At 47.1% G+C, this 25,332-nt stretch overlaps 2 protein-coding genes across 4 annotated transcripts in view; one reads left to right on the forward strand and one right to left on the reverse strand.

Annotated features, from left to right (window-relative positions):
• The first annotated feature begins 1,345 nt into the window (after positions 1–1,345).
• Positions 1,346–5,905, forward strand: Mpeg1 (macrophage expressed 1). Its single transcript, XM_021661238.2, has 2 exons — positions 1,346–1,487; positions 1,765–5,905. Exon 2 carries the CDS (start codon positions 1,794–1,796, stop codon positions 3,954–3,956), a length of 2,163 nt encoding a protein of 720 aa, XP_021516913.1. The 5' UTR covers positions 1,346–1,487; positions 1,765–1,793; the 3' UTR covers positions 3,957–5,905.
• Positions 5,906–6,939: 1,034 nt separating this feature from the next.
• Dtx4 (deltex E3 ubiquitin ligase 4) overlaps positions 6,940–25,332 on the reverse strand; it is a 34,386-nt gene continuing 15,993 nt past the window's right edge. For all 3 annotated transcript variants that reach the window (XM_060386962.1, XM_021661235.2, XM_060386957.1), the window contains exons 4-9: positions 25,043–25,204; positions 22,855–22,916; positions 21,877–22,029; positions 17,875–18,036; positions 13,079–13,168; positions 6,940–10,290 (exon numbers count right to left, since the gene is read on the reverse strand). In XM_060386962.1, the coding sequence (XP_060242945.1) occupies positions 10,057–10,290; positions 13,079–13,168; positions 17,875–18,036; positions 21,877–22,029; positions 22,855–22,916; positions 25,043–25,204 (863 nt within the window). In that variant the 3' untranslated portion in view covers positions 6,940–10,056. The remainder of the gene's footprint in view (positions 10,291–13,078; positions 13,169–17,874; positions 18,037–21,876; positions 22,030–22,854; positions 22,917–25,042; positions 25,205–25,332) is intronic.

A 25,332-nucleotide genomic window follows, 5' to 3' on the forward strand; every position in this document is an offset into this window, starting at 1 on the left:
TGTGCACAAACCAGTTATGAAAGAAGAGTGCAAAGTACTCGAGGGTGTTCAACTCAGCCTCTTAACTCTGGGCTTTCTCTCTCTCGAGGTATAAATGTTTAGCCTTGAAGGCATATGAATTAGAGCACCCTCTGCAGCAGCTGGGCTGGCTTCTCTAACTTAGTATAGCTTGGCCATTGTTCACAAATTCATTCCTCCTTGGAGGCTGGTGTGAGTCGGTTTCCCTAATCACCGTGGCATGAACGGCCCCACAGTGAGGCCTTTCTGGATTTACAGAATACCACTGTGGCCTGAAGAGTGACTAGGGAAACTCAGTCTGTGGGCAGCAGGCTTGTTCCTTCTGAAAGTGCTCCCGTGCTGTCTCAACGGCAGGCAGCCTGAGAGAACTCAGTTCCTTGGGATCCTCACAGCCTGTACACTGCTGACAGCCCCAACCTGTGGCTGAAACGTGATTCTGCTTTTAAACTCTTAGGTGTGCATCTTGCTCGCGGAACGATCTGGGCTGTTAAGAGAATGTCACATGAAGATCTGTTATCGGCTACATCGTCCCAGGCTGCCAGCGAAATGTACCAAGACCACTTCGATTGTTCCAACCCTGTAATTCATCTAAGCCTCCCTTAATCATGACACTTGATTACTGGGACAAAACACACCTCCCTAAATAACAGATCTAAAGGAGCTAGTATCACTGCCTGCCGAAAAGAAGGGGGTGGGGGGTAGAGGGGGAAAAAAAAACACTCATAAGATGATGTTTTCCTGGCAATATAAGAAATGAACTTTAATACTTTTAACCTGAGTAATAAGAGACAGCTTTCCTTTTTATGCGTCTGTGCTGATTACCTACACTCAACAATGGGAGGGAAAAGTTAAAGGTACAGTCAGTTGCTCATTAGTTTAAGATGGCACTCACGGGGAAGGCCAGACAAATGTGCGAAGCGTGCACAAGCGCTCCTGGGTCACTGTATGCTTTGAGTAAATAAAAATTTATAACGGGGCCTTTTGTCTTCTCGAATATTTCTATCTGAGAAGAGAAAAACAGCGCAGTGTGGGAGCCCTCACCCTCACCCTGTGTGCTCAGGACAATCCAGGCTAAGGTTTCCCAGCATATGGCAAATGGAACGCTGTTGAGTTCAGCCCCAGAAAACTCCATCTCCAAACCAAGACTGTAAGAGTTTGAAAAAAAAAAAAAAAAGTTTGTAACAATGAAACTTCACAAAACATGTGTCTGAGATTCTTTACCCTGTGGTTCTCAGAGGACAGCCCCTGACTTTCAGTGTGCCAATGAGGTATCTAAGATTTGTCCTTGGCACAGAGTAACCTGCCTAATGGGGGGCGGGGTATGCAAATGAGCACAAAGTTGCTGCTAACTCCTGCCTTTCCAGTAAAATGAAACTAGTAACTTGACTCCCCAAGAGAACAGTCAGGCAGATTTTGAAATCAGTCAGAGTGAACGAAAAGCCAGACCACAGCCTTCTGATAGAGAAGAGGTAAGGTGTTGAATCCATGCTTTTATTGGGTACCTACCACTGCAGCAACAGAAGAAAGGCAGGGTGGAGGATACAGGGGAATGGTTGCTACAGTGTATGTCTGCATATCCAGTGTAGAATAAGTTTTACAGGACCTAAAGCTCTCAATATTCCAACCAGATTTCATTTCTCTGTTTTGTGATTAGAGCAGCATAAAGAGGAACTGGTGGTTTTAGGAGAACTGTAGACATTTCTGTTTCAGCATCTGCTTTCTTTCCCCTCTTTCTCTTTGCCCCAGACTTGTTGGTGAATGCTTGGGGCTGGAATATGGCTGGAACTCTCTGCACCGTGAACAGCTTCATAGCCATGGTCCTTATCTGGACCATGAGAGCACGTGCTGAAGTAGACAAGCCTCTTGGAGAGAAGGATAAGACTGGATTTCAAATATGTAAGGATGCCTTGAAACTACCTGTCTTGGAGGTCCTACCAGGAGGAGGTTGGGATAATCTGAGAAACGTAGACATGGGACGGGTGTTGGAACTGAAATACACCAACTGTAAGACCACAGAAGATGGACAGTACATCATCCCCGATGATGTCTTCACTATTCCTCAGAAGGAGAGCAACCTGGAGATGAACTCAGAAATCCTGGAATCCTGGGTGAATTACGAGAGCACCACTTCATTTTCCATCAACGCAGAGCTCTCCCTTTTCTCCAAAGTCAACGGCAAATTCTCCACTGAGTTCCAAAGGATGAAGACACTTCAAGTAAAGGACCAAGCTGTAACTACTAGGGTTCAGGTTAGAAACCGGATCTACACGGTCAAAAGCAGTCCAACTTCAGAACTCAGCTTGGGGTTTATAAGGGCACTTATGGACATCTGTGACCAACTAGAGAAAAACCAGACAAAGATGGCCACCTACCTGGCAGAACTCTTGGTCCTCAACTACGGCACACATGTAATCACTAGTGTAGATGCTGGGGCTGCCCTGGTCCAGGAGGATCACATCAGGTCCTCCTACCTCCTGGACAACCAGAATAGCCAGAGCACTGTGACTGCCTCTGCTGGGATTGCCTTCTTAAACATCGTGAACTTCAAACTTGAGGAAGACCACATCTCCCACAACACTTTGACCAAGAGTTATCTTGCTAACAGAACCAACTCCAGGGTGCAGAGCATTGGAGGGACTCCGTTCTACCCAGGCATCACGTTAGAAACCTGGCAGAAGGGCATCACTAACCACCTGGTGGCAATAGACCGTGCTGGCCTGCCTTTGCACTTCTTCATCAAGCCTGACAAGCTGCTTGGCTTGCCCGCCCCCTTGGTGAAGAAGCTGTCCAAGACAGTAGAAACTGCTGTGAAACACTATTACACTTTCAACACCCACCCTGGTTGCACAAATGTTGACTCCCCCAACTTCAATTTTCAAGCCAATATGGACGATGGCTCCTGTGACGAGAAAGTAACCAACTTCACCTTTGGTGGAGTTTATCAGGAATGCACTGAACTGTCAGGGGATGCCCTTTGCCAAACCCTGGAGCAGAGGAATCTGCTCACTGGTGATTTCTCTTGTCCCACTGGCTACACCTCTGTCCATTTGCTGTCTCAGACCCACGAGGAGGGTTACAGTCGTCTGGAATGTAAAAAGAAATGCACCCTCAAGATCTTCTGTAAGACAGTGTGTGAAGATGTGTTCCGAGTGGCCAAAGCTGAATTTAGGGCTTATTGGTGTGCGGCCACTGGCCAAGTACCTGAAAACTCAGGACTTCTCTTTGGGGGAGTCTTCACTGACAAGAGCATCAACCCTATGACAAATGCACAGTCATGCCCAGCTGGATACATCCCACTGAACCTGTTTGAAAACCTCAAGGTATGTGTTTCTCTGGATTATGAGTTGGGGTACAGGTTTTCAGTTCCCTTTGGTGGGTTCTTCAGCTGTATAATGGGGAACCCCTTGGTTGCTTCTGAAACATCCAAAGATATAGGAGCACCATCTCTGAAAAAGTGTCCTGGGGGCTTCAGCCAACACCTGGCTGTTATCAGTGATGGATGCCAGGTGTCTTACTGTGTCAAGGCTGGGATCTTTACAGGAGGGTCCCTGCTTCCTGTCAGGCTCCCACCTTACACCAAGCCACCCCTCATAAGCCAGGTTGCCACCAACACTGTCATAGTGACCAGTAGTGAGACAGCCAGATCCTGGATTAAGGATCCCCAGAACAACCAGTGGAGGCTGGGAGATCCTGCCGAGCTTCACAGAGCCATGGCAGTCATCCATGGGGACAGTCATGGCATGTCAGGAGGGCAAGCTGCTGGAATCACTTTGGGAGTCATGACTGCATTAGGGGTTGCCATTGCCCTGGCCATCTATGGTATTCGGAAGAACAAGAAGAAAGAATACCGGACAATCGAGGAGCGAGAGAGCCTGGTTGGAAGTTTAGCAAAAGATGCACCAGCCCCTGACGGAGAACAGGATCCAAGTCCGGCTTAACTGTCTCCAAAGGAAACGGCTTCTGTCATTTCCAGCCACAGCTTCAAGCACAGCTTTCACAGGGTTTTCTCTGCTTCTGCCTTCCTAAGTACCAAAGGGACAGTTGCAATGGAAAGCAGGCATTACAACCGTGGGACTTGTTTAAGCCTCTGCACCAGGAAATTAAAGGGGCTGTTTGAACAAGGTTTTGGGAGGGGAATGACTCATCCGGAAAAAGCTGCACTGGGACCAAGCCATGGAGGAGTGTGTGTGTCCATTCTCATGGTGTCTTGACCTGAATCCGTGTGTATGAAAAGAGGAGGTGTGGAGAGACTGGATTTGGAGATTGTGCATTTAGTCTGAATTCAAAAGGCTTTCTAGCTTGGGAGCTGAAGAGGTCTGTGCTGTAAGTATGTTATTTCTTCCATTGAGTTTTTAAAGATGCTCTTTGGGATTCACAAACCTAGAGACAAACATGACCCTGAAATGCCACAGAAGGCCTTCATTGACATTACACTTTAGCTGTAAAGGACTCAGTGCTGATTTATAGCATCTTCTCTGAGTCATTTCCCAAGCATGTGAGAAGAAAGTCGAGGCTTTCACAAATTCCACTTCCCAACTTCCCCCAGAGCTGGGACTTAACTTACTTTAGGTCAGTGTGAACAATGTTAACAAGCCCTCAGAAAATATTTGAACTTATAATTTTCTATGGTGGGGTAAAGGATGAAGGAACAGTAAGGAAACAAGTAATAAATTGAGGGTAAAAACTGGGGTTCTAAAGATGAGGCCAGTGTTCCAAGAAGCATTGAATAAGCGAGGAACCCAATGGAGCTGTATTTCGGATAGATCAAAATTACAGTGTTATGCTCCTCTGTTTAAAATATAACCCCTGACTCTCTGTGGGTGACTTTTATCCTTCCTGTCCAGCACAGGTGTGGGTGCAGATAGATCCACACGAACACCCCTCAACACGAAGCTTTTATTTTTCCTCGGGTAAAAAAAAAAAAAAAAAAAAAAAACAAAAAAAAAAAAAAACGCAAAAGTTAAAACAAGCCTCCCTTAGTTAAGTACTCCTTCCTCCCTAAAACTAAAGGAAGTGCCGTCTTCTAGCCCTTTAGGTTTTGCTTTTTTACACTGTTTAGGAAGAGGGCTCCTGTGACTAAAATGAAAACCAAACCCAAACCAAAACAACAACAAAACCCACAAAAACGTAAGTCGTTGAGTTAATGGGAAAAGGCACCCAGAACCATCCGTAACATGTATTTCAGTCCCCTGGTGGCCTCCAGGGGGATCTGTCAGGGTGCATGATTGACACATCTTGCCATAGTTGATGTTTTGCTCCATTTTAATATCTGATTTAATTCTCTGCAACATGGAAATCCCTCCGCCGATTCCTTAGCAATCACGTATCCATTCACCACAGCACACCATCAGTGAGCTATCTTCTATGAAAGATGATGTGTTCTCTCCTTAATGTTTCCAATCAAGGGCTCATGCACACAGTAGGCCCACCTGAAGAGCTTCAAGGGGAATAGGGGGACATTATTCATTTGTTTCTATCTAAGATACAGCTTGGTGCATAGCTGAATTTGAACTCTGCCCTCCTAATTGCTCAGCCACGGGGGCTGCTGGCTGCATAACCTCTCCACCAAACCTGCTTCTTGAGCATTAAAATGTTCTCCTTAACCTCTGTGTACTCTGTGGGTCTGGTTTTTTGTTTGTTTGTTTGTTTTTTATTTTTTTTTAAAATGTTTCATCCAAGCCAATCAGCTTTCTGAAAATACTGGCTTCCCTCTGTAAATTCTTTAAGGATCACTGAGTCTGCAAAGCAAGGCACAGCAGAAAACTCTCAGACCTTTTATGCACAAGCTTCCTGTTGAAGTTTTTTTTTAACATTTCTTCCATAAACATGTAACTCTACTAACAAAAAAAAATGTGTGTAGATATGCATTAAAGAGTATACTCATCAACGTTCTATCTGGTGTTCATCTGTATGAAGGTAGAATATTGGGGTTTCCAGTTCACACCCCAGCCGCACAGCTAAGCACTGGGTGGGGCTCCTGGGCTCTACCGAGTTCCGACTTTCTAAGACTGCGGGATGCCGAAAGACCAGGGCTGGTTTCTGAGAAAGCCACACTCTATGGGGTATGAGAGAGGGAGACAGTTTGTTAACAAAGAAGCTGGACACTGGCTCCTTGTTCTTGTGTTCCTATACTTAGTGGGATGCTTCATAATAAATATTTACTTGGGGAAAAAAAAAACTGCCTGAAAGTGAAGGGACCTCTAAGTGGTCAGCGTTCAGGGCTGAGGAGATGGCTCAGTAAAGTGCTTGCTACTTATGTGTGAGAATCAGAGTACATATCCCCAGCAAACATGTAAAAACATGCACGGTGGCATGAACCCATAACCCCAGCAGCAGCAGCAGGAAGGGACCAGTGGCTCTTGGGGCTCATTGGTTCATCAGCCTCTCCTAGCCAAAACGATCATTTTCAGGTTCATTGAGAGGACCTGTTTTGAAAGATAAGGTGGCAGAGAGTAGTGGAAGAGGCCTGATGTCAACCTTTGGCCTCAGTATGCATGTACAAAGACCAGCGGATCTTCACACACACGCTCACCCCCCCACAAGCATCCCCTCACACATATGTACCCTGACTCTCTTCCATCCCCTGACATGCAAGACATCACACACACATGCATCACCCCCACAATGCAAGAAGTCAATGTCCGTGTTTTTCAAGATAACCTTTTGTCCCCAAGTTCACACACTCGTTTCCCCCTTGCTATGTGGTCTGTCTCTTGGGGGGGAACCCAGAGTCAAGCCAGGTCAAACGTGTGGGTAGAAGAGATGTGGAAATCTTTAGAAAATAAAGAAAAGGGGAGCGTCCCTTTAGCTAGCCAGCTGGACTGAGGTTACCCACAGATAGCGGAAGTAACCCGCTAATCTGAGACAGGTGCCAAAGCACTTCTACAAAAGCAGGCCCTTAGGAGGAACAACAGTCTGTGCTTGTTCATTTGCAGTTTATTGTTCTGCACATACACCTCATGAGCACCAGGGGGCGATGTCCTCCCACAGAACAACACCAGGAACTTCAACTCACAGCAGTTACAAACACAACACCTGACGCCTGGACATCCACCAGCCCTCTCCCGGAAACCCCCACTGACATATAAGTGACCACCAACAAGCAAATGGGGAAGGGTTCTTTCTTGAGCCACGCCAGCCTCCTCCCAATCCTCTCATGCACACAGCACTGTGATACCAGGACAAGTACTTTTGACCAAGTGTAAAATCACAGAGAATCTTAGAAAAGGGAGAAGGGGAATGGAAACACAAAGGCACAGACAACCACAGGTACAGCACATAGCTTTCCAAGGGATCAGCATCTCACAAGGTGTGTCTCCAATCCCATTTGTCATCCCTGGAGTCTCAGGGAGGGAGAACATGGCTGCTGGTGCTGAGAAGGTGAAAGGAAAAGCATGGGGTCCCCTGTGTGGCCAAGGAGAGCACATCAGAGCTTCTCTTGGAAAAACTCTCTGGGTCAAAGTAGTTGGTCCCCAGGGCCTAATCTCATTGGAACCAATTCTGTAACATTTTGGGTTGGCACAAGAGAAAGAGCAAGATAATCACCATTGCTTTGACTGACTGAAACACTGTTGAGAGTTCCAAGGTTCTGTCAGACCAGAAAATTGAAAGAGTGAAGCACGAGGGGAGAAGTGGCCCCTCTGAGCATCCTCAAAGAAGAGGGAAATGAGGCACAGGCATTTCAAAGTCCTCTGGGGAAATGTTAGAAGGCATGAGGACTAACCCTCAAAATGGTATTTCTCCTAGAACAATCCATCCCTTAGATGTCCTCTTCCTTCTGCCTTTGCTACCCCTTTTCTCCTCATGCTGCCTCTGCTTCATGAAAACATCCCCCGCTGGCCATTTCCACGTCTCAGAGCCTGTTTTCATTTCCTCAATTCCCATGGCTTCATTTCCCTACCCACAGACTCCCAGTCTATCTTCTCATCCCTGTTTCCAAGAGGCATGGCAGGTAGGTAACAAGAGAACAAAGGGTAAAAATGATTATGATTATAAGCCCTCAATCTCTGACATGAGGAAGCCTGATAAAAGGCATGGGTGTGACTTTAAATTCCATGCCTATGTGCCTCTATCTAGTCCCTAAGCTTCTTTCTCTACTGTGGCAGGAGTTTTCCCCAAGGGGCAGTGAACTCCGCAGTCTCCTGGTCTGAGTGAGACAAAATGGCCTCCCATTGATAGAAGGGGCTTGACTAAGATGGCAGAGCCTTCTCTCCTCCCACAGCTCCCTCTAGTGGGAGGTGATTGAAGTTCCATTAGCCGTTTGCAGAGTTAAAGGGACTGGGGTGGGGACACTTGGGTGATTCTACTGGCCACAACAATGATATCAATAATGCTGGTGGCCCAACAGGAGGCACCTCTGGGCAGGGTGTCATGAAAGTGTGGACTCCAGTTCTAACTTAAGTACCATTGTGGAAGATTGTTTTATTTCTCTCTCTCTCTCTCTCTCTCTCTCTCTCTCTCTTTCCAAGCATCAAAACCTTTCAAATCTTATGAACTGTGTGTGTGTGTTTGTGTGTGTGTTTGTGTGTGTTTGAAACCCTCAAAACATGGTATAAAAATTCAAATTAGTATCCAGAGGAACTTTCCCCAGACACACAGGTGAAAGGACCCACTTCCACAGGGGAAATTGTCCCTTCTTGATTCTTCATTCTGCCTTACCTGATACTTACCTAATCCATTCTAATGGAGCCATAGGTGAGGAGATGTTGGGGATAGACTGGATTTTGGGACACCTCCCCAGATGCAGGCTAAAGAGGGCCAGAATGTGTTCCTGACTGTTAGGAATGAACTGAAGAGGTTTTTGCCACCGTGCATTTGGCCAGCCTGCCCTAGATGGGGGCTGGAGAAAGGGGTGCAATAGCAAATCTGCGGATAGTGAGCTCTCATATAAACAAGTGTGGATGGAGGTTGGCTTGGATCTAATATTAATAAGAAAGAGAGAAGTCAATCTAGCTCGTGTATCAACACATCTTCCCAAGTACAGTCTGTGTCTATCAGGGTCCAAGTTTACCATGAGATGGGCTGGCAAAGGGTGGGAAAAGTCAAGGGCTATACCTTTACTATTGGGTTCCCAACAGCACTGGGATTTGGCATGTGAAAAAGAATTCAGAGACATGATGAGGCTCTCCCAACAGCTTGGCCCAGTAAAGAGCATTCACCCACACAAACATATGCACATACATGGATGACAAAGAGCCCGGCGTGGGCTCCAACTCACAGTGACTTGATGAGACTGAGCTGGTTTGAGATGAGTTGGGAAAAAGGCTATGGGCTCCTCTCCCTGAGGACAGTGCAGATGCTCAGAGGGATGCAGGCTCTGATTTGATCAGAGAGGGGTTGGAACAGCATCATAGGATGCCACCCCAGAGAGGAATCCCTGAGTCCTTCCATCCACTCGAGAGAACCAGATGCCTACAGGACAGGTCAACAGTGTGAGCAGGACGGGAGGGCCTAGGTAAGCCAGGGACTATATATAACGAGAGCTGAACAAGCTCCCAGAGGCTTCGACTCCATCCGTCTTAGCATGAACTGCTTCCTTACTCTACGGCCAGGCAGCCAGTTTCTGAGGTTGCAGCAGTCCACACCCCTCTCCCCAGTCTTGCACAGTGAGAGCTCCCTGACGCCAGTGAAGGGAAATAAAAGCAGACACTCTGCTCTCAAAACAGAGTGGAAGCAGCAAGAAGCCAGCTGAGGTGAGGGATCTCAGCTTCACAAGGCCAGGGAGTGGAGTGACCCAACACTGCCCATATGTTATGTGTGCTGACCATACCCCCTACTTAGCGGTGGGGAGAGGTGCAGGTTCTTGCCTACCTAGTACTGACAACTCCAGGGGGACAGAAAGAAGGTGGCCCTCATCCCACGTCCCATTTGCATTGGATGAAGTTTATGAATGACATCACCTTAATTTAGCTCCCTCTGTGACTGAGAGGGATGAGAGGTGGGGAGAGTACAAAGAAGGGGAATGAGGGAGTCAGGAGGTAAGGTATCAACCTGGACTCTCTCCACTTCCTTCTCTGTGGTCCCCAGTACCCTCCCACCTCAGTCTTTTTCCTGGGCGGTGCTGTCTTCAGAGATACCCTGGGCAGCCAGTTCAGCCAGCACGTTATCCAGGTAATTGGCATCTGGGTAGCCATGGCCAGTGAGATTAGAGCCAAACTCGGTCTTGTGGTGCACCTCATTCCAGATGACAGTATCGGACTCGCCGGTGGTACTGGAGGTTCCAATGGCAAAGATGAGACGGCGATCCCAGGCCACTAGAAGCAGCTTCAGAACCTAGGGCAACCGGGGTGAGAGACCACAGAAAGTTGTTCAGTATTGGTCACACACCAACCGTCAGGCTATTCCCCAATGTCCCCAACCCTTCTTTCATCGCGACGCTCCAAACAACCCAGATGAGAAAGATTTGAAATTGGACTCTGAGCATTATAGATCGAATCTCGGCTCTGTCACGGAATCACTTCCAACCACTTCAAATGTCTTTCCAAGCTTTGTTTATTTATGGCATCACCCACACAAGGGTTGTGTGCATGTGTATGTGTATGGGCACACACAACTGTATGTGTAGGCATTTGGAGGGCACTTGGTGAAGCTGTGTGGTTTACTGGAGTGGACGCCGGCCATTTTGTTTTGAGACAAGGCCTCTCACTGAACCGGCGTTGGTAAGTGGAAGAACTACAAGTGTGACCCAGCAGGGACGTGGGGTTTGTCTGCCTTTCAATAAAGAGGAAGGTCTAGAAGGAGAGTAGCCCTCAGCAAGGCGAGCAAAGCCTTGTGCTTGTCTGAGACCTTCTCCTATATCCCAGCCTGGCCTCAGAGAAGCAAAGGGTGACCCCAAACACCAGTGCTGGCATTTCAGGCGTGTGTAAGGAGTTTGGCGACAAGTGCTGAGGATGGAAGCCGGGGTCTCCCACATTCTAGGCAAGTGTTTTACCAACCACACCATGACTGCAGTCTTAACAGCAGGCTTTCCAGTGGAGACATTTATCTGGAGACCTTGGGGTGAGACACAGAAATTTGTTTCTTGCTGGAAAACAGTTGCCTGCCTCAATTCTGACTCTTGCAATACTGCATCTTTCTTGATATTACTGGTTCTTTGTTACAAACTATCCTCTTTCTCCTTGGAAGGACATAATAGAACCACTCCTGTTGATATTAAAACAGGACAGAAATATAGGGCATATTAAGAGTTACAGGGAGGGAATGGAAGCCCCTACTTGTCTGCTTGAAACCTCTGGCCAGCTGAGAATCGAAAATTCCAGCACAATTAACATTGTGTGTACAGGTTGTTGACATGAAGCTATTTCTGTTAGACTGAAATATTTCCAATAAGAATGTTAAAACAGTAATAAGCCAGGCTTGGGGGCTGGATATATATGACCTTGTGTAGGAATATTTTCTTATTTTCCGAGAACCTCAAACTGTTAATTTTGTTTACCATGAACTTTTCCTACCTTCCTGTATTCCTGTGGTCTAGAGTTTTTCTTATCAATTGCAATCCTCTCAGATGCCCCTTAGGACCACCCTAAGAGGTCTCATCTAGGTTTCTTGTAAACACTTTAGCCTGGCTTCCAAAGCAGGGAGACACACGGGGAGTCTGGGGGTGAATGCCTGTACATCCCTAAATTCTTGGGAACTTCTCACCACCACCTCCAAGGTGAGTATTAGAATACTGAACTTTCTGGGGCTTATTAGGTCATGAGAATGAATGTCAATGAATGAGATTAACACGCTCAAAAGAGGAGACCGGGAAGAGAATTCTTGCCCTTTCTCCCTCGTGAGGACACACAGAGAAGAGGCTTTGTCTATGAGCAGGCACTGAATCCTTGCCACATTCTGACTCTGCCAGCACCTTGATCGTGGGCCTCCTAGCTGTGAGAAATAAAGACCTGCTATTTATGAGTCACCCTTTCTACTTTCTGTGGTAGTGTGTCAGAACAGCTCAAATATGCTCACCTATGCTTGCACTTTGACCCACCACAGCAACATAGCCACTGGACACAGAAAGACAGACATTTGTTGAGTAAGGGTCTACATTCTGGAAAGGAAGCTGATTAAAAGCCTCTTGCATTTCTCCAACACTTCCCTGAGACTAGTGGGTTTTTTTTTTTAGCGCTCTTGACATCAGGCAAGATTCTGCAAACCCTATCGTTCCAGTTAGACTAGTGAGAGCCCTTGAGGTCTGATCCTGAATCACAAAGAATCCAGAAAACCAATAAAATGATCTCCCACCAACTAAGATCCCAGAACATTCTGTTCATGCTTTGGTGTGTGTTCAGAGCAGATCAACCTGGGATCCTAAGAAGGTGAAAGGTGTTCTGGTTCTGAGTTTTTATCAAGCTTTTAGGAGTTAACACTGGTGTTTCCCCACGATCATCTTTAAACTCCAGGGCTCTAGATAAGGATCCCAAAACTTGTAAACTATTGCCAGTATTATTCTGAGGAGGGGAGAAAAAAGCCTTTCCACTTCCAACCACCTGCAAAAACATTCTAATCAGGCTGGTGAGATGGCTCAGTTGGTGAAAGAACCAGCTCTGCCAGCCTGATAACCTGAATTCAGATCCCCATGTTAAAAATACAGCAGTGCACAGCTGTAATCCCAGCACTCCTGTGGGGAGGTGGGAAGTGGAGGCCCCTCAGGCAAGCTATCCTGGGGTAGGCAACATAGCAGCAAGAAACAAGAGGCCCTGCCTCAAAACAGAACGTGAGAGATGACTCCTGGAGGCTGACCTTGGGGCTTCCATACGCATACTGAGGCACACAAATGCTTGTAACCCCACGGGTATCATACACATATAATGTGCACGCGCATACACACACACACACACATGCACAGGCACACACCTGTACACACACGCACAAGAACGGACACTCACATGCACACTTCATTGAAAAAAAAATCAAACAAAACAACATGGTAATGATATCCATTCTTACCCATGGTTGACTCAAATATGACCTGTTATTGCATATACACAGTCAGAAGAAACCAGTTCTCTCTGGTCTGTGAGTTGCAGAAACAAAATGAAGTGCCCTATCCCTACTACAGAACATCTGCTCTTACTTTTCTCCCTTTCTCGCTGTCTGGAAGATAGCAATGGCGTGGGAAGCCACGGGCACTGAAGCTCTTCCCGGGATTCGGGTGTTCTGGTCCCTGAAAGCAGAAAAAAAACAAAGGCATCTCACAAAACATTTCTGATGAGAAGTTTGTACAGGCTCAGTGGGACAATAACAAGAGCCACAGAGTTCAGACAGAGGACAAACCAAAAAAAGAAAAAGAAAAAAAGAAACAAAAAGAAAAATTTGGTCTAAGTTTGGACCTGAGTTTGGACCGCAGCTGCTAGGTCCCTGCTGGACTGTATGGAATTCCCCTCTTTGGTAAGAGTGATTTGGAATATTCACTTTATGGGATGAGCTTGGCGCCCATATTCAGGAAGAGCTCAGTAAACTTTATTATCACAGTACCAACATTCTAATGTTTTATGAATGATGAATAGTACAACTCACAGAAGCTAACTGGCTGCAAAATGTGACTGGCTTTGCCAAAACTAACTTAAGCTCAGGTTCCCCGAGGCACGTGTGCTGGGCTTTTAAACCAACTGCTCGGAATAATAAAGTTCTCTGCATGGTCCTTGTGGATTTTCTCCTTTGCCTTCGTAGGCTTTGCTTCCTTATCCGACAGCATAGATTGCAATGTTCGGGACAGGAAATCTGGTGACACTGGAGCTATCATCTCAGTGTGCTTTATTACACAAGTGGCCTCAGGACACTGAGTGGGAAAGACATCAGAGCAGAGCTGAGTCAGAACCCAGATGCTGGGGAACTGGGTATTGTCTGTTTCCTCTGAAACTCCTGCTGGAATCTGGCATCCATGGGGAGCTGGGGCACGTAAGAGGCGACATGGCTCTTGGAAAGAATGAGCGCTTTATGAGAGTTCTCGTCTTGCTCTCAAGGGGCTGGATCGTTGTTCTGGAAGCATGTTGCTCACAAAGCCAGGCAGCTCTGTCTTCTCCCTCTTCTGAACACAACTGCATGGCTGCTTGCTGTCATGAGCCAAGGTACCAGGAGATCCTTGCCCAATGCAACCTGACAGAACTGCTAGGCATCCCAACCTCTAGAACCATGAGCCATGGTAACCTCCTTTCTTTGTAAATCACTCATCTCAGAGGTTCTGTTATAGAAAACAAACAAACAAACAAACAACAACAACAAAACCCAAGATACGGGCCTCCCTGTTGGTGCCTGTCTTGGTCTCGTTTCTTGTTATTATGGCAAAATATCCCAACAAAGAAACTTAAAGGAGAAGGGGTTTATTTGGATCATGATTCCAGGTTGCAGTCCATCCTCGTGGGAAAGTCAAAACAGCAGGATCTTGAAGCAGACAGTAACATTACATCCACAGTCAAGAGCAGAGAGCAGTGATTTAATACATGTCCAACAGACTCCCTCTCTCCACTCTTATACACTACAGATCTGTTCCTAGGGAATGATGACGCTCGCAGTGGGCAGGTCTTCCCACCTCAATGAATGGAATCAAGAAAATTCCTCCACCACATCCATGAAACCACCTAACCTATACAGTCCCTCACTGGGATTATCTTCCTGGGTGATTCCAAATTGTGTCGTGTTGACAGAGCTCTCCCAGGCCTCAGCACATTCCTTGGTCCCTTTGAGCAGTTACGAAGCTTTACATAAGAACTTTCCATCCATACAAATGCTTGTCTATAATTTCTGGACATTCCTGACCCCTTGGGAGTCGAACCTTGTTTAAAGCCTTTTGTCAGTGCAAGCCGTATAATATTGACAAGTCTATGCAGCTGTTGGTACAAGCTCTCCCCACCGATCAATAAATGCATCCAGGCTGTGTATCGACTGAGCAAATAAGTGAATTAATGAAATTAAACTCATAGGCTCAAAAGAAAAAAAAGAAAGAGGGATTGTTGGGAGAAAGCGCTTCAGAAGGAGAGAGGGAGGGGAGTGAGGACAAAAACAGTTGAAAAGATTCCAACTCAGTGTACACATGTATAAAATTGTAAAAAAGTGAAAATATTAAAAAATTTTAAGCATATTTTATATTTATTCTTTGAGAATTCTATACATATATATAGCATATTTTGATCATAGAAAAAATGTTAAAAGACATACAAATGTCACTGTGAGCTTTAGCAGTGATGTTCTCTGGGAGGAAAAGAATCTGACAGTTATAACTTCACATTCAGACTCTACAAATGTACACCATTCCCATGGCCGCACTTCCCTAAGCCAGGCCTCCCCACTGAGGGTCCATCAGATGCTTCTCTGATGCCCTGGGCTGCTGGCTGTGTGTCCAGCTCAGCCCGTTTGGCACTAGCCCAGCAAGGCTGTGCGTTCTGGGCCTGTTGCCAGGTAGAGCAGTCACGACTCTGCCTCAGTCTGGCCCAGAGCTTCTCCCTCAGGGACTCACTCTCTGCAGTGAAAGTGGAGCTTGAAGGTCTCAGCTCCTCACCGAAGCCCGGGCCCACGTGGTCCCTGGAGCTTCAGGGGACACAACACTGAACAGCTTGCTACTGACTCACAGTAGTGAGTCTGCAAAGCACCTGACTATTTACAGATGTATTTCCTCTTCACAAGCCAGGGTGCTACTGGAGGTGCTGGGGCCCTGCAAGGCAGCATTGACCTCCTCTGTACACACTGACAAGGGCTCTCTCTGTTCCTTAACTCTGGAGGCTTAAAAATGTGGCCTTCCTCTCAATGGATGCCCCCACTTGGATGTCTGGTTCTACTGTGACACATGCTAGACTTTTTATTTAAAACAAAACAAAACAAAACAAAACCCCCAAAAACATGGAGAGAGAGAGAGAGAGAGAGAGAGAGAGAGAGAGAGAGAGAGAGAGAGAATCATGGTACATGTCTGGAGATCAGAAGACAACTTGCAGGGCTCAGTTGTTTCCTCCATTATGTGGGTCTCAGGGATTGAACTCGGTTTATTAGGATTATTTTTCAGTTGCTGGGACTGGCAGTGAGCCCTCTCGCCAGCCTACTCCCACGTTTTCACTCTTCCCTATCGCTCCAGCCAATTGCCCCAGAATCATTCCACAAATCTCTCCCGCAACAGCCAACCACATCTTATTTCTTGCGCTGGCCCTCCCCTCCTTCAGGAGCCTGAATTGCTACAGGGGTCTTATTCCCACTCATTTCCCGTTCTTAAGTCACACTGGCCTCCTAACTCATATTGTCAGTTACATGATGTTTTATAGTCTTAGTCAGAAAAGCAATCTTCGTGGCCTAATCTCCACAGCCTAAGCAAAGTCCCCATCCCTGGCCCTGGCACTCGAGGCCTTCTGTTACCTGTCCCCTATATCCTCACCATGTTCCCTTCCTCTGTGCCTTTTGCAAGTCTCAGCCCCCAAGCTCCCTGAATACATCCTACTGTCCTTAAACTGCAATTTTTCTCTGCAGCTGTTGCCTCCTCCAGCTAACTATGTACTCTGCATTTCTCTCAGGGCTTCACCGGAGTGTCCTGCACCAGAAAGTCTCCTCCCACCTTCCAGACAGCCTGCACATAGCACCTCCTCCTCACCTCAACAGCTCAGCCAATCAGATCGCAGGAAGCAAGGTCCTGAGCACCTAGGTAGTGGGCCCTGAGATGTGCACAGATGGACTCTCCGTCCTACCCATTGGCCCTCTGCCTAGCAAAATCCCAGCAGTACGGATGAAGGGGGAAAAATAATAAAGCTAGGAGGAAGCAGGCACCTTGAAGACAGCCAGGACGTGGAACCCAGGGTCATAAGACTGTGAAGCCCTGTGCGTCCCTTTGTCTGTATAACTTTCATCAGTGGGGCATGCCCGTCTCTGCTCTCCAGGTTAAGCCATGAGAGCTATCTGTCTGGCTCTGCCTGCTTACCAAGCGCCCCCAGGAAGAAGACTTACGTTTTATGAACTATCACACTTTTCTGCTTTATTTCCTCATAACTTGCCATTATATGCAAGTACTTTGTCTATTTACTTGTTTATTTTATCATATTCCTGGCTACATAACAATGGGGACTTCAGGGATCAAAGACTGAAGCAATTTAAACACTGCTTCACTAGTGCCTAACACATACCCGGGCATAACCCACATGCAAACATTTGTCAGACAAAAGACAAGCAGGAAGACATAGGCAGGAGTGAAAGAGAGTGAACTAACCAATGTTTGCCAAGGGATGAATCTGGTGTGCACCCTAGAACACCTAGAAAAGGCTCTAATGTGTGAGGGAAAGGCTACACTGCCTTTACTCATGGAATTATTATTCACATTTGGCTGACTGTCTTCCGAAACCCAGAGGGGAAAGAAATTCCACCAAAGACAAAGCCAAGTGTAACCATCAAATTTTTTAAAACGCAAACAACTGTTTGGCCAAGAAATTCTACTTCCAGGGAATTATTCTACAGACATGGTCACGTGTGTGCCAGGTTACTAGTGCTAACGTTATCTGCTGTAGCAAAAGATTACAAGTGATATGATCAGACAGCTAATAGAGATGCTGAATTAAACTATGCATGCAGACGTAAGAAAGAATTGGGACAATCTCTATTAACAGAGGAAAAAAATATCTAAGCTCCATATTGTTAGCTGAAAAATGCAGAGTGTGGAAACAATGTGCCTAAATGTGGCTCTTTGTGTAAAAATGGGAGGGGAGGATGCAGCCTCCACTGAGTATGTACAAAGAATGTGGGACAGACACAGAGAAATAAGAACAATGGTAGTGGGGGACACGAGGGGAGTGAGACACAGGATGGGGACAAGGATGGGAAGGAGGCTTTTCCTAGTGCAACATTTTACCCACACTCAAAGTTGAAATCATGAGGGGAATCATCGGGGGTGGGGGGCGGGCTCACCTGAATGCCAGGGGGGATACTGTAGATGATCCGGATGGTCTTGCAGTCTGGATGGCCAGGCAAGGAGTGGGGGATGAGATGGTACTCCATCTTCCCTGGAGGCTGGGTGCCTGTCTTGACGCCATAAATGGTTTTACACGTTGGACACTGTAAACTCCCATCCTAAGGGGACAAGGGCGGTACAGACAGATTAAGAAGCTGTTTTGGTCTTGAGCTTCCCCTCATACCACTGAAGTACCAGAGACAAAGGTCTCAAGAGACAAAACTCACGCAAAGGGACAACAGACCCCCAGATACTCTCTAGCTATGTAAGCCATTTCGTCTTTCTCTAAAATAATAGGAAGGAAAAAAAATGACAGGAGTAGCCCATGTTCCGTGCTGAGGCACAAAGATGAGACACCTCTGTCCTTGAAGGGAAGAATTATCTAGGGTAGGAAATCTACAGAGGAAATTGTGACTTACCCAATACCCACATGGATGGTGCGCACAGTCACTGCTCAAGAGCAACAGCTAAGCCTCAGACTCACCCAGGGCATTTTCTAAAATTGAAGACGTCTGGACCCCACATCAGGCCTGCTGAGTGAGAACTGGGAGCCTAAGAACTAAGAGGTTCTGAGTGTGAACTGTAAAGGAAAGCTGTCTAGATTTGAGTCTCAGCCCTGCCTCATAGCCTTGGACAAGTTAACCCATTTCCGTTTCCTTGTTGAACAAGAAATATAATCCTCTTTTATTGGGCTAATGAAAGTTAAATGAGAGACATAGAGGATGTGTTTAGCACAGGTCATATCTAAATGATACTAGCGTGCTTGTGATATCTGTGGATAGGCGAAGGTGTTGGAAAAGAACAAAAGCGACTTTAAGAAGATGCTTCATAAATTATACAGCTATAAATTGACTTTAGCTGGGAAGGAACAGAGAGACCCCTTTTCAGGAAAAGGGAGCTGAGGGAGCTAAAGACTGAAGGACTTGCCATCATGGAGGGCTGGAATTCCAGCAAAGTCCCAGATCTCCCCAGTCTGCCCTGCACCCCGTAGCAGGCCATCACAGGTTTGAATTGGAGTTGTCCCCCAAGGCTCATGGATTAAAGGCTCGGCTGCCCGCTGATGAGCTTTTGTGGATAATGAGGACTCGAACATCCTTGGTAGATTAAGCTACTGGTGTAGTGATGTGAAGGCAGCCAGGAGGTGTGAAGAGCAGGAAGGAAAGGAGAAGAAGAAAGAGGGAGGGAGGGGGGAAAGGAGGACACAGGCAGAGGCCACGTGAGACACGCTCGGTGGTGTACCTCCTCCGTTCACATCCCGTGTGCTTCTTGCCATGGTTTACCTCATCGTAAGCCCACAGCAAAGGAGTCTGCGAACCACAGACTGAACCCCTGAAATGATGAGTCAAGAAGAAAAACAAAACAAAAAAAAATCACTCCTTTTTCCTTTCTGTTTTCTCATGCATTTTGCCACAGCCATGAAAACTGACATGAAGGTGGGTTGCAGAGACAGTAACGTAAAAGCTTGTAGCTTTGCAGCAGGACCTGGTGAAGTGTCAGCTGGTGACAAGAACCTGCAGGAGGTCTCCAGACAGCAAAGGTAATCCTCAGGTTCACAGAAAAGGAAAGGGGAGCATGCAATGGGCAGCAAGCATGTGCGTAAACTGTGATGCTGCTCTGCTAGGACCGATGCCCCGGCAGACAGCGGGAGTCTTTGGGACGGAGAGGAGATCCTCTCAGAGCTATTCAGGCGTGATTCCATCCACGCTTGGTTCATTTTAAATAACAGCTTGTATTCATGGTCACTGCCTTCTGAAATCAGGGTCCTGCTTTCTGCAACGAGCGTTAATTTGCTTCAAGACCTAGGGCGAGTGAGTCCATTCTCTCCCAAGTGTTTTTTCAATGTGCTCAAGAGAATAGAGATGCTACTCAAAGGACTGCCGAAAAGGAGAACAGCGGAGAGCGGCTTGGGAAACATGTCTGGAGCCCTACAGACATACACACGGAGTTACTGGGCAGTCTTGAAAAGAGTCATCCGAAGGGGAACAAATGTGCTAAGACACCTCAAAAACTCCAAATAACCTCTGAAAAGGTAAGGTCCAGACTTGGGCTGTGAAAGAACACAGTCTTTCACCAGTGATGAAAGGCATGTGGAAGATGCCGAGGTTAGCACTTCCACCCTACTGGCTATGTGAAAATGAAAGGGAGAAAAAAGGAGCTAGCCTTTTGAATAGTAACAGTCATAATACTGTGTGAAGTAGCCATCGGTCTGGAAGGATGGTGCAGACAGGAAGCAGCTTGCTTACAAGCGTAAAGACTCGAGTCTGATCCCTAGAATGAGAGAAGTGCTGGCATGTGCTTGCAACCCCAAGTTCTGGAGAGATGGAGCACGAAGATCCCTGGCACCTGGTGGCCAGCCACCCTGGTACAAGCGGTGAGCAATGAGACACCCTTGTCTCGAAAGAGATAGGCAGTGTAGTAGAGATGACTTCCGAGGTTGCCCTCCAGCCTCCTCATGCACAGGCACTTGCAACACACACACACACACACACACACACACACACACACACACACACACACACACACACGGGCAGCAGCTACTGTTTGATCTCTACATTTCACATGGAAAGCGAAATCTTGAAGAGGTAGAGCATCATTCAGCTCATAAGCCAAGATTTTCATTCAGGTGTACTTCCTGTCATTCCTCCTCCACTCTTCCCCACTACACAGGACATAAGGAGCAGCCCTAAAACCCAGACATGTTCCTGGGTGAGTAAGAAGTTGAGACATGACATGGAAATCTCAGACTTGATGCAAAGGGAGCTGGGCCCAGTGCTCAAACTCACAGAGAAGGAGGGTACACATGGTTCCAGGCAGAGATAAGATGCAAGTCAAAGGGGAAAATTGTGACTTAGGAAGACACCCAGATTTCTGAAACCAACTGTAATTGTGGCCATCACCCTATGTCAATAGAGACATTTTCTCATCCTCCAACAGTGGATGCTATGGCAGGAATTATCAGGTATTTTTGGCAATGCCTTTGCAGGGACAATCAAAGGTGTTTTGACAAGCCAGATGTGGAGGCAGTGACACACGCCTATAATCCTAGCACTCTGAAAGGCAGAGGCAGGAGGGTCTCTATGAGTTCAAGGACAGCCTGGTCTACAAAGCGAGATCAGGAAAGCAAAGGCTACACAGAGAAATCCTGTCTCAAAAAAACAAAACAAACAAAAACAAAAGAAAGGTGTTTTGACATTGTCCAGAGAAGATGGATTTCAACTTAAACCACTGACATGAAGAACAAAAGCTACTGGGCACACATTTACTGTGTCATGAATAAACAAATGTTCATTGTTATGATGAAGGCCTCTTTCACTGCTGGGAACCCACTTCACTCAGTGGTGGGCCATTTCACCTAGAACCTTCATGGCAAAGCTCATCTCTGCTACACCACCATACAGACCCAAGGTAGAGATGAGGGGAAGCTTGGCCCCAAAAGAAAATGAAGACAGATTTTTGTAATGTGGGAGCTAATTAATCCTAAAAACAGCAAAGATATAAACAGTACAGCTCATCCCTGCTGCCCTGGTGTGAGGGTTAACCCTGATTATCAACCCGGTGGGATTTAGATTTACCATGGAAACACACTTCTGGGCGTGCCTGTGAGGGACTTTCTAGACTGGGCTGTGGCAGTCCAAATGTGAGCAGCTCCATTCTATGGGCTGACATCCTAACTAAATTACAACGGCAAACGTGAGCCGAGCACCAGCGTTCATGACTCTATGCTTCTTAACTGTGTAGAAACATGACCAGCTACTTCAAACTCTCCCACCACCACACCTTCCTCGCCACGACGAACTGTCTTAAACTGTGAAGCCTTTGCCAGTACTTTGTCATAGCAGTAAGTAAAGTAGCTGGCACACCTGGAGAGCCTGTCATGTGTCCCAAGCCATCTGTGGGAGAACAGGGAACCCAGTAACAAACCATGACTGAGCCCCCTCATCCCCGCTGCTAACACTAACCTTGTTCCCATTATTGTACATGGCCACCAAGCAGTAGATGTGGTAGATGTGGCCACACCTCGACAGCTTTCCCACCAGGTCAGGCTTGACTGTAGGCTGTGGGCCCTTGTAGCCAGAGGGGGCCGTGAGACGCTCCATACAGATGGTACAGTCCTGTCAGATGAAGAAGAACAGAGTGGCATCAGCTCTCACTCAGCCCAGGCAGGCATCAGACAGTGGTTCACCCCTCTTCTAGAAAGCCCACAAATCAGGGGTGCTGTGTTTGAGGCAGGAGTGGATTCTAAATATAGTGTTGTCTTGCTTTACACAGCAGAGAAATTCCTTAAATGATCCCCATACATGCTAACTTGGACTTACTGACGACATTATACTCTTGACGCGATACTGTCCTGGCTTAGTGTCTTCCGTGGCTTGTCAACAGATGCCATGACAAGCTTTGCTTACGCTGTGTTTCTGTAGAGGTATTGTATTTCAAATGAATTACTCTATGGCCTATTTCCCAACGTGGGCACTGTTAGCACTGGGGTGGGATAATTCTCTGCTGTGGGTATTGTTCCGGACTTCATAGGGTGCTCAGGAGTTACTCTGGGTTCTACCCACTGTATGCTAGCAGTACACTCCTTAGTCAGCTGCCACAACCCAGAGTCCCCACGCAAGGTCACATGTTCCCTCAGGGGCAAATCATTTCAGTTGAGAATCACTGGTCCATATCAAATCCATTCTAAAGGCAGTTCGCATGGCTGGGCATACTGGCATGGCAGGTAGCTTAGAATCATTTAGAATCCTGCTAAATGGGGCAAGTCAAACCATGACTGCGGCTCAGAACCTTAAACCTTGACACGAACATCAGCTAAACCTGCTCTGTGCCAGCCAGGACTTAAAAAAGCAGTGCCTGCCACGTCCTGCAGAACACGGGGACAGAGGACATGCACTTGGTGATGGAGAAAGTGAACCCTGCCCCCCCCACCCTGAACTCACCTCTTCCGGGGGGTGCCTGACCTTCTGCAGGTACTTCTTCAGCACTTCCTCTGGGGTTTTACCTATGGGGACAGGAGGGTCACTAGGTTACCAAAGCAGAGGAGATGGGATCAAGTGACCTTGCCGTTCTAGGTGCTTCAGAGAGGAGAGAGAGGGACAAGTTCAAAGAGAAAAAGGGGTGGGAGACAGCTAAGCCAGTAAAGTGCTTGCTTTGTAAAAATAAGGGCCCAAGTTTGATCCCCAGAAACCGGTGTAGTGGAGTATGTTTGTAACTCCAGATGTGCAGTGGAAGACAGGCAGATCTCCGAGGTTTGCTGACAGCCAGTCTTGCCCAATTGGTAAGCCCCAAGCAAATAAGAGACCCTGTCTCAAAAATCAAGGTAGATGGCACCTAAGAAATGATAATTAAGGTTGGCCTTTGGTCTCCACATGCATGCATGCATGCAAACACACACACACACACACACACACACACACACACACACACACACACACACGAGAAAAGGAAGCCAAATTATTTTTGCATTGGTTTAAGGAGCAAGAATGAGATTGGAAGTTGTCCCAGATCAGTCAAAGTGGCTTGAGGAAGAATGGAATGTTTTGTCTACCTGGACTTCTTCCTGCCCACTCCCCGACATGTCTGTCTATTTCAGCAAATCTGCATTTTGACTGAGATGAATTGAGTTTCTCTTCCTGACAATCAAAGAGCCTAGGCTTGCCCATGTGATCCCTTGAGGAAACAGAAATGAAAATGCTTTGTATGGCTCCACAACCACTAGTCACTTGGGCTGCATTCCTTTTACAACTCGTAAAGCCCTGTCTTAGTTTTGTAACATGGTGTCACAGTCAAGTTATTTTTATGGGAAAGCAGGAAGTTGTGACCCCCAGTTTCAGGACAATCCTCTCTGGCTTCAGATACTGCTGTTGCTGCCAGCAGGCGCAGCTCTGCAGTGGGGAAAGGGTAAGGCCCAGGGAAGCAGAGGAAGAGTCACGGGGATTAAGTATCTTCAGGAGCTGGGTTTGGGGGAAGTAAGCTAAGCTGAAGGCAGAGGAGAGGATCACACAGGTTTATAAGAAGCCACAGAGCAGAGACCCGTGGGACCTCAGGCCACACCCCTGACTTCTCCAGTCTGTTTTCTCACGCATAAAATAGGGAGGGTTGGCAGTACCTGCCCAGTGGGTGCTTTGACGATCTACGGAGCTGATGGATGCACAGCCCAATAGCGCTCTGCCAGATAAGGAGGCAGCGTGTGCTATTAATAGTACCAGGAAGAGGGCAGAAGTATAAACTCCTGTCCTGACCTATTGGACTAAGAACAAGGCGCGTGAGTTCACTGAAGCAGAGACATTCAAACAGACTGGGAAAGTAGGACAGGGGTTTGCTGAAGTTTTGCAGACAACAGCCAAGAGCTGAGCCGCAGGCCCTTCCATCCCACTGCCCTGCTTCTCTTGAAAGAATCAGGCTTCTATTAATTGACAGCCTATTACCTATTGCCAGGCCCTGGGCTGAATGCCGTTCACTGCCATTCGGACTCAACCTTCACAAGAGGCTTGTAAGACAAAGGCTTAGGAGGAGAAGCAGAGTATTCCATAAACAACAGCAGCAACCCAGAAACTCTGGGATCAAGGAAGGCGCCTTTGCCCTTAGTAGCTAGATGATGGATAGTTACACAGTGATTTGTGAAGGAAGGCTCATGGCACCAAAGGTCAGAAGCTTCTGAGGGACAAAAGACAGTAGTTACTTGCCAGTTGCCATGGGGTACATTCTGGGATACACCTACTAGTTACGGCCTTTACAAAGACAAGGCAGAAGTTCCACCCAACCTAGCGACAAAGCTAGCGACAAAGGTAGCTGATTGACTGAATCAAGAAACACTTGGTTCAGTGTTCCTGTTCTGACGTCAAATCAAAATTACGTTTCTCTTCTAACATTCTGTCTTAGCACAACACTCAGTATTTTTGTTTCTGCTATTGTTGCTCTGCACGTCTCCGGGGAGTTCCTTCTGACCTATACCCAACCCACTTTGGTAAAGTCATCAAAATCTACCAGCGAGAGGCCCACTCAGCAGATGCATAACTGACAGCGCAGGGGCTGAACCATGGCTTTGACCTTGGTGCAGGCAGAGCCAGGGCTGGAAGCCGAGTTTTCTGCTCTAGGTGTCTAGTCAGAAGAAGCAGCCTGTTGTACCTTTCTTGGCCTGTTTTTTGGTGGTCTTGCGGCTTGTGTTGGAGACCCCTGGGATGGACTTTATTTCGCTCTTGCTGACAGGGGGTGGGTGGAGGACCAACTTTGGCGGCCGAGTGAGGCACACAGGCAATCCCGCTGCACTCATGAGGATCCCGGTGATTCCTGGAAGGGGCAGGGCAGGGGTGAGGAAGGGCTAAGGAATGTGCTCCCGAGATTCCCCACACCCTTCCTCCCATTCACCCACTCTCCTTCTCCCCAGTGGACAGTTTTCATAATTCATGCATTCTCTA

The sequence above is a fragment of the Meriones unguiculatus genome, chromosome 1, assembly GCF_030254825.1.
Source record: "Meriones unguiculatus strain TT.TT164.6M chromosome 1, Bangor_MerUng_6.1, whole genome shotgun sequence".
Lineage (NCBI taxonomy): Eukaryota > Metazoa > Chordata > Mammalia > Rodentia > Muridae > Meriones > Meriones unguiculatus.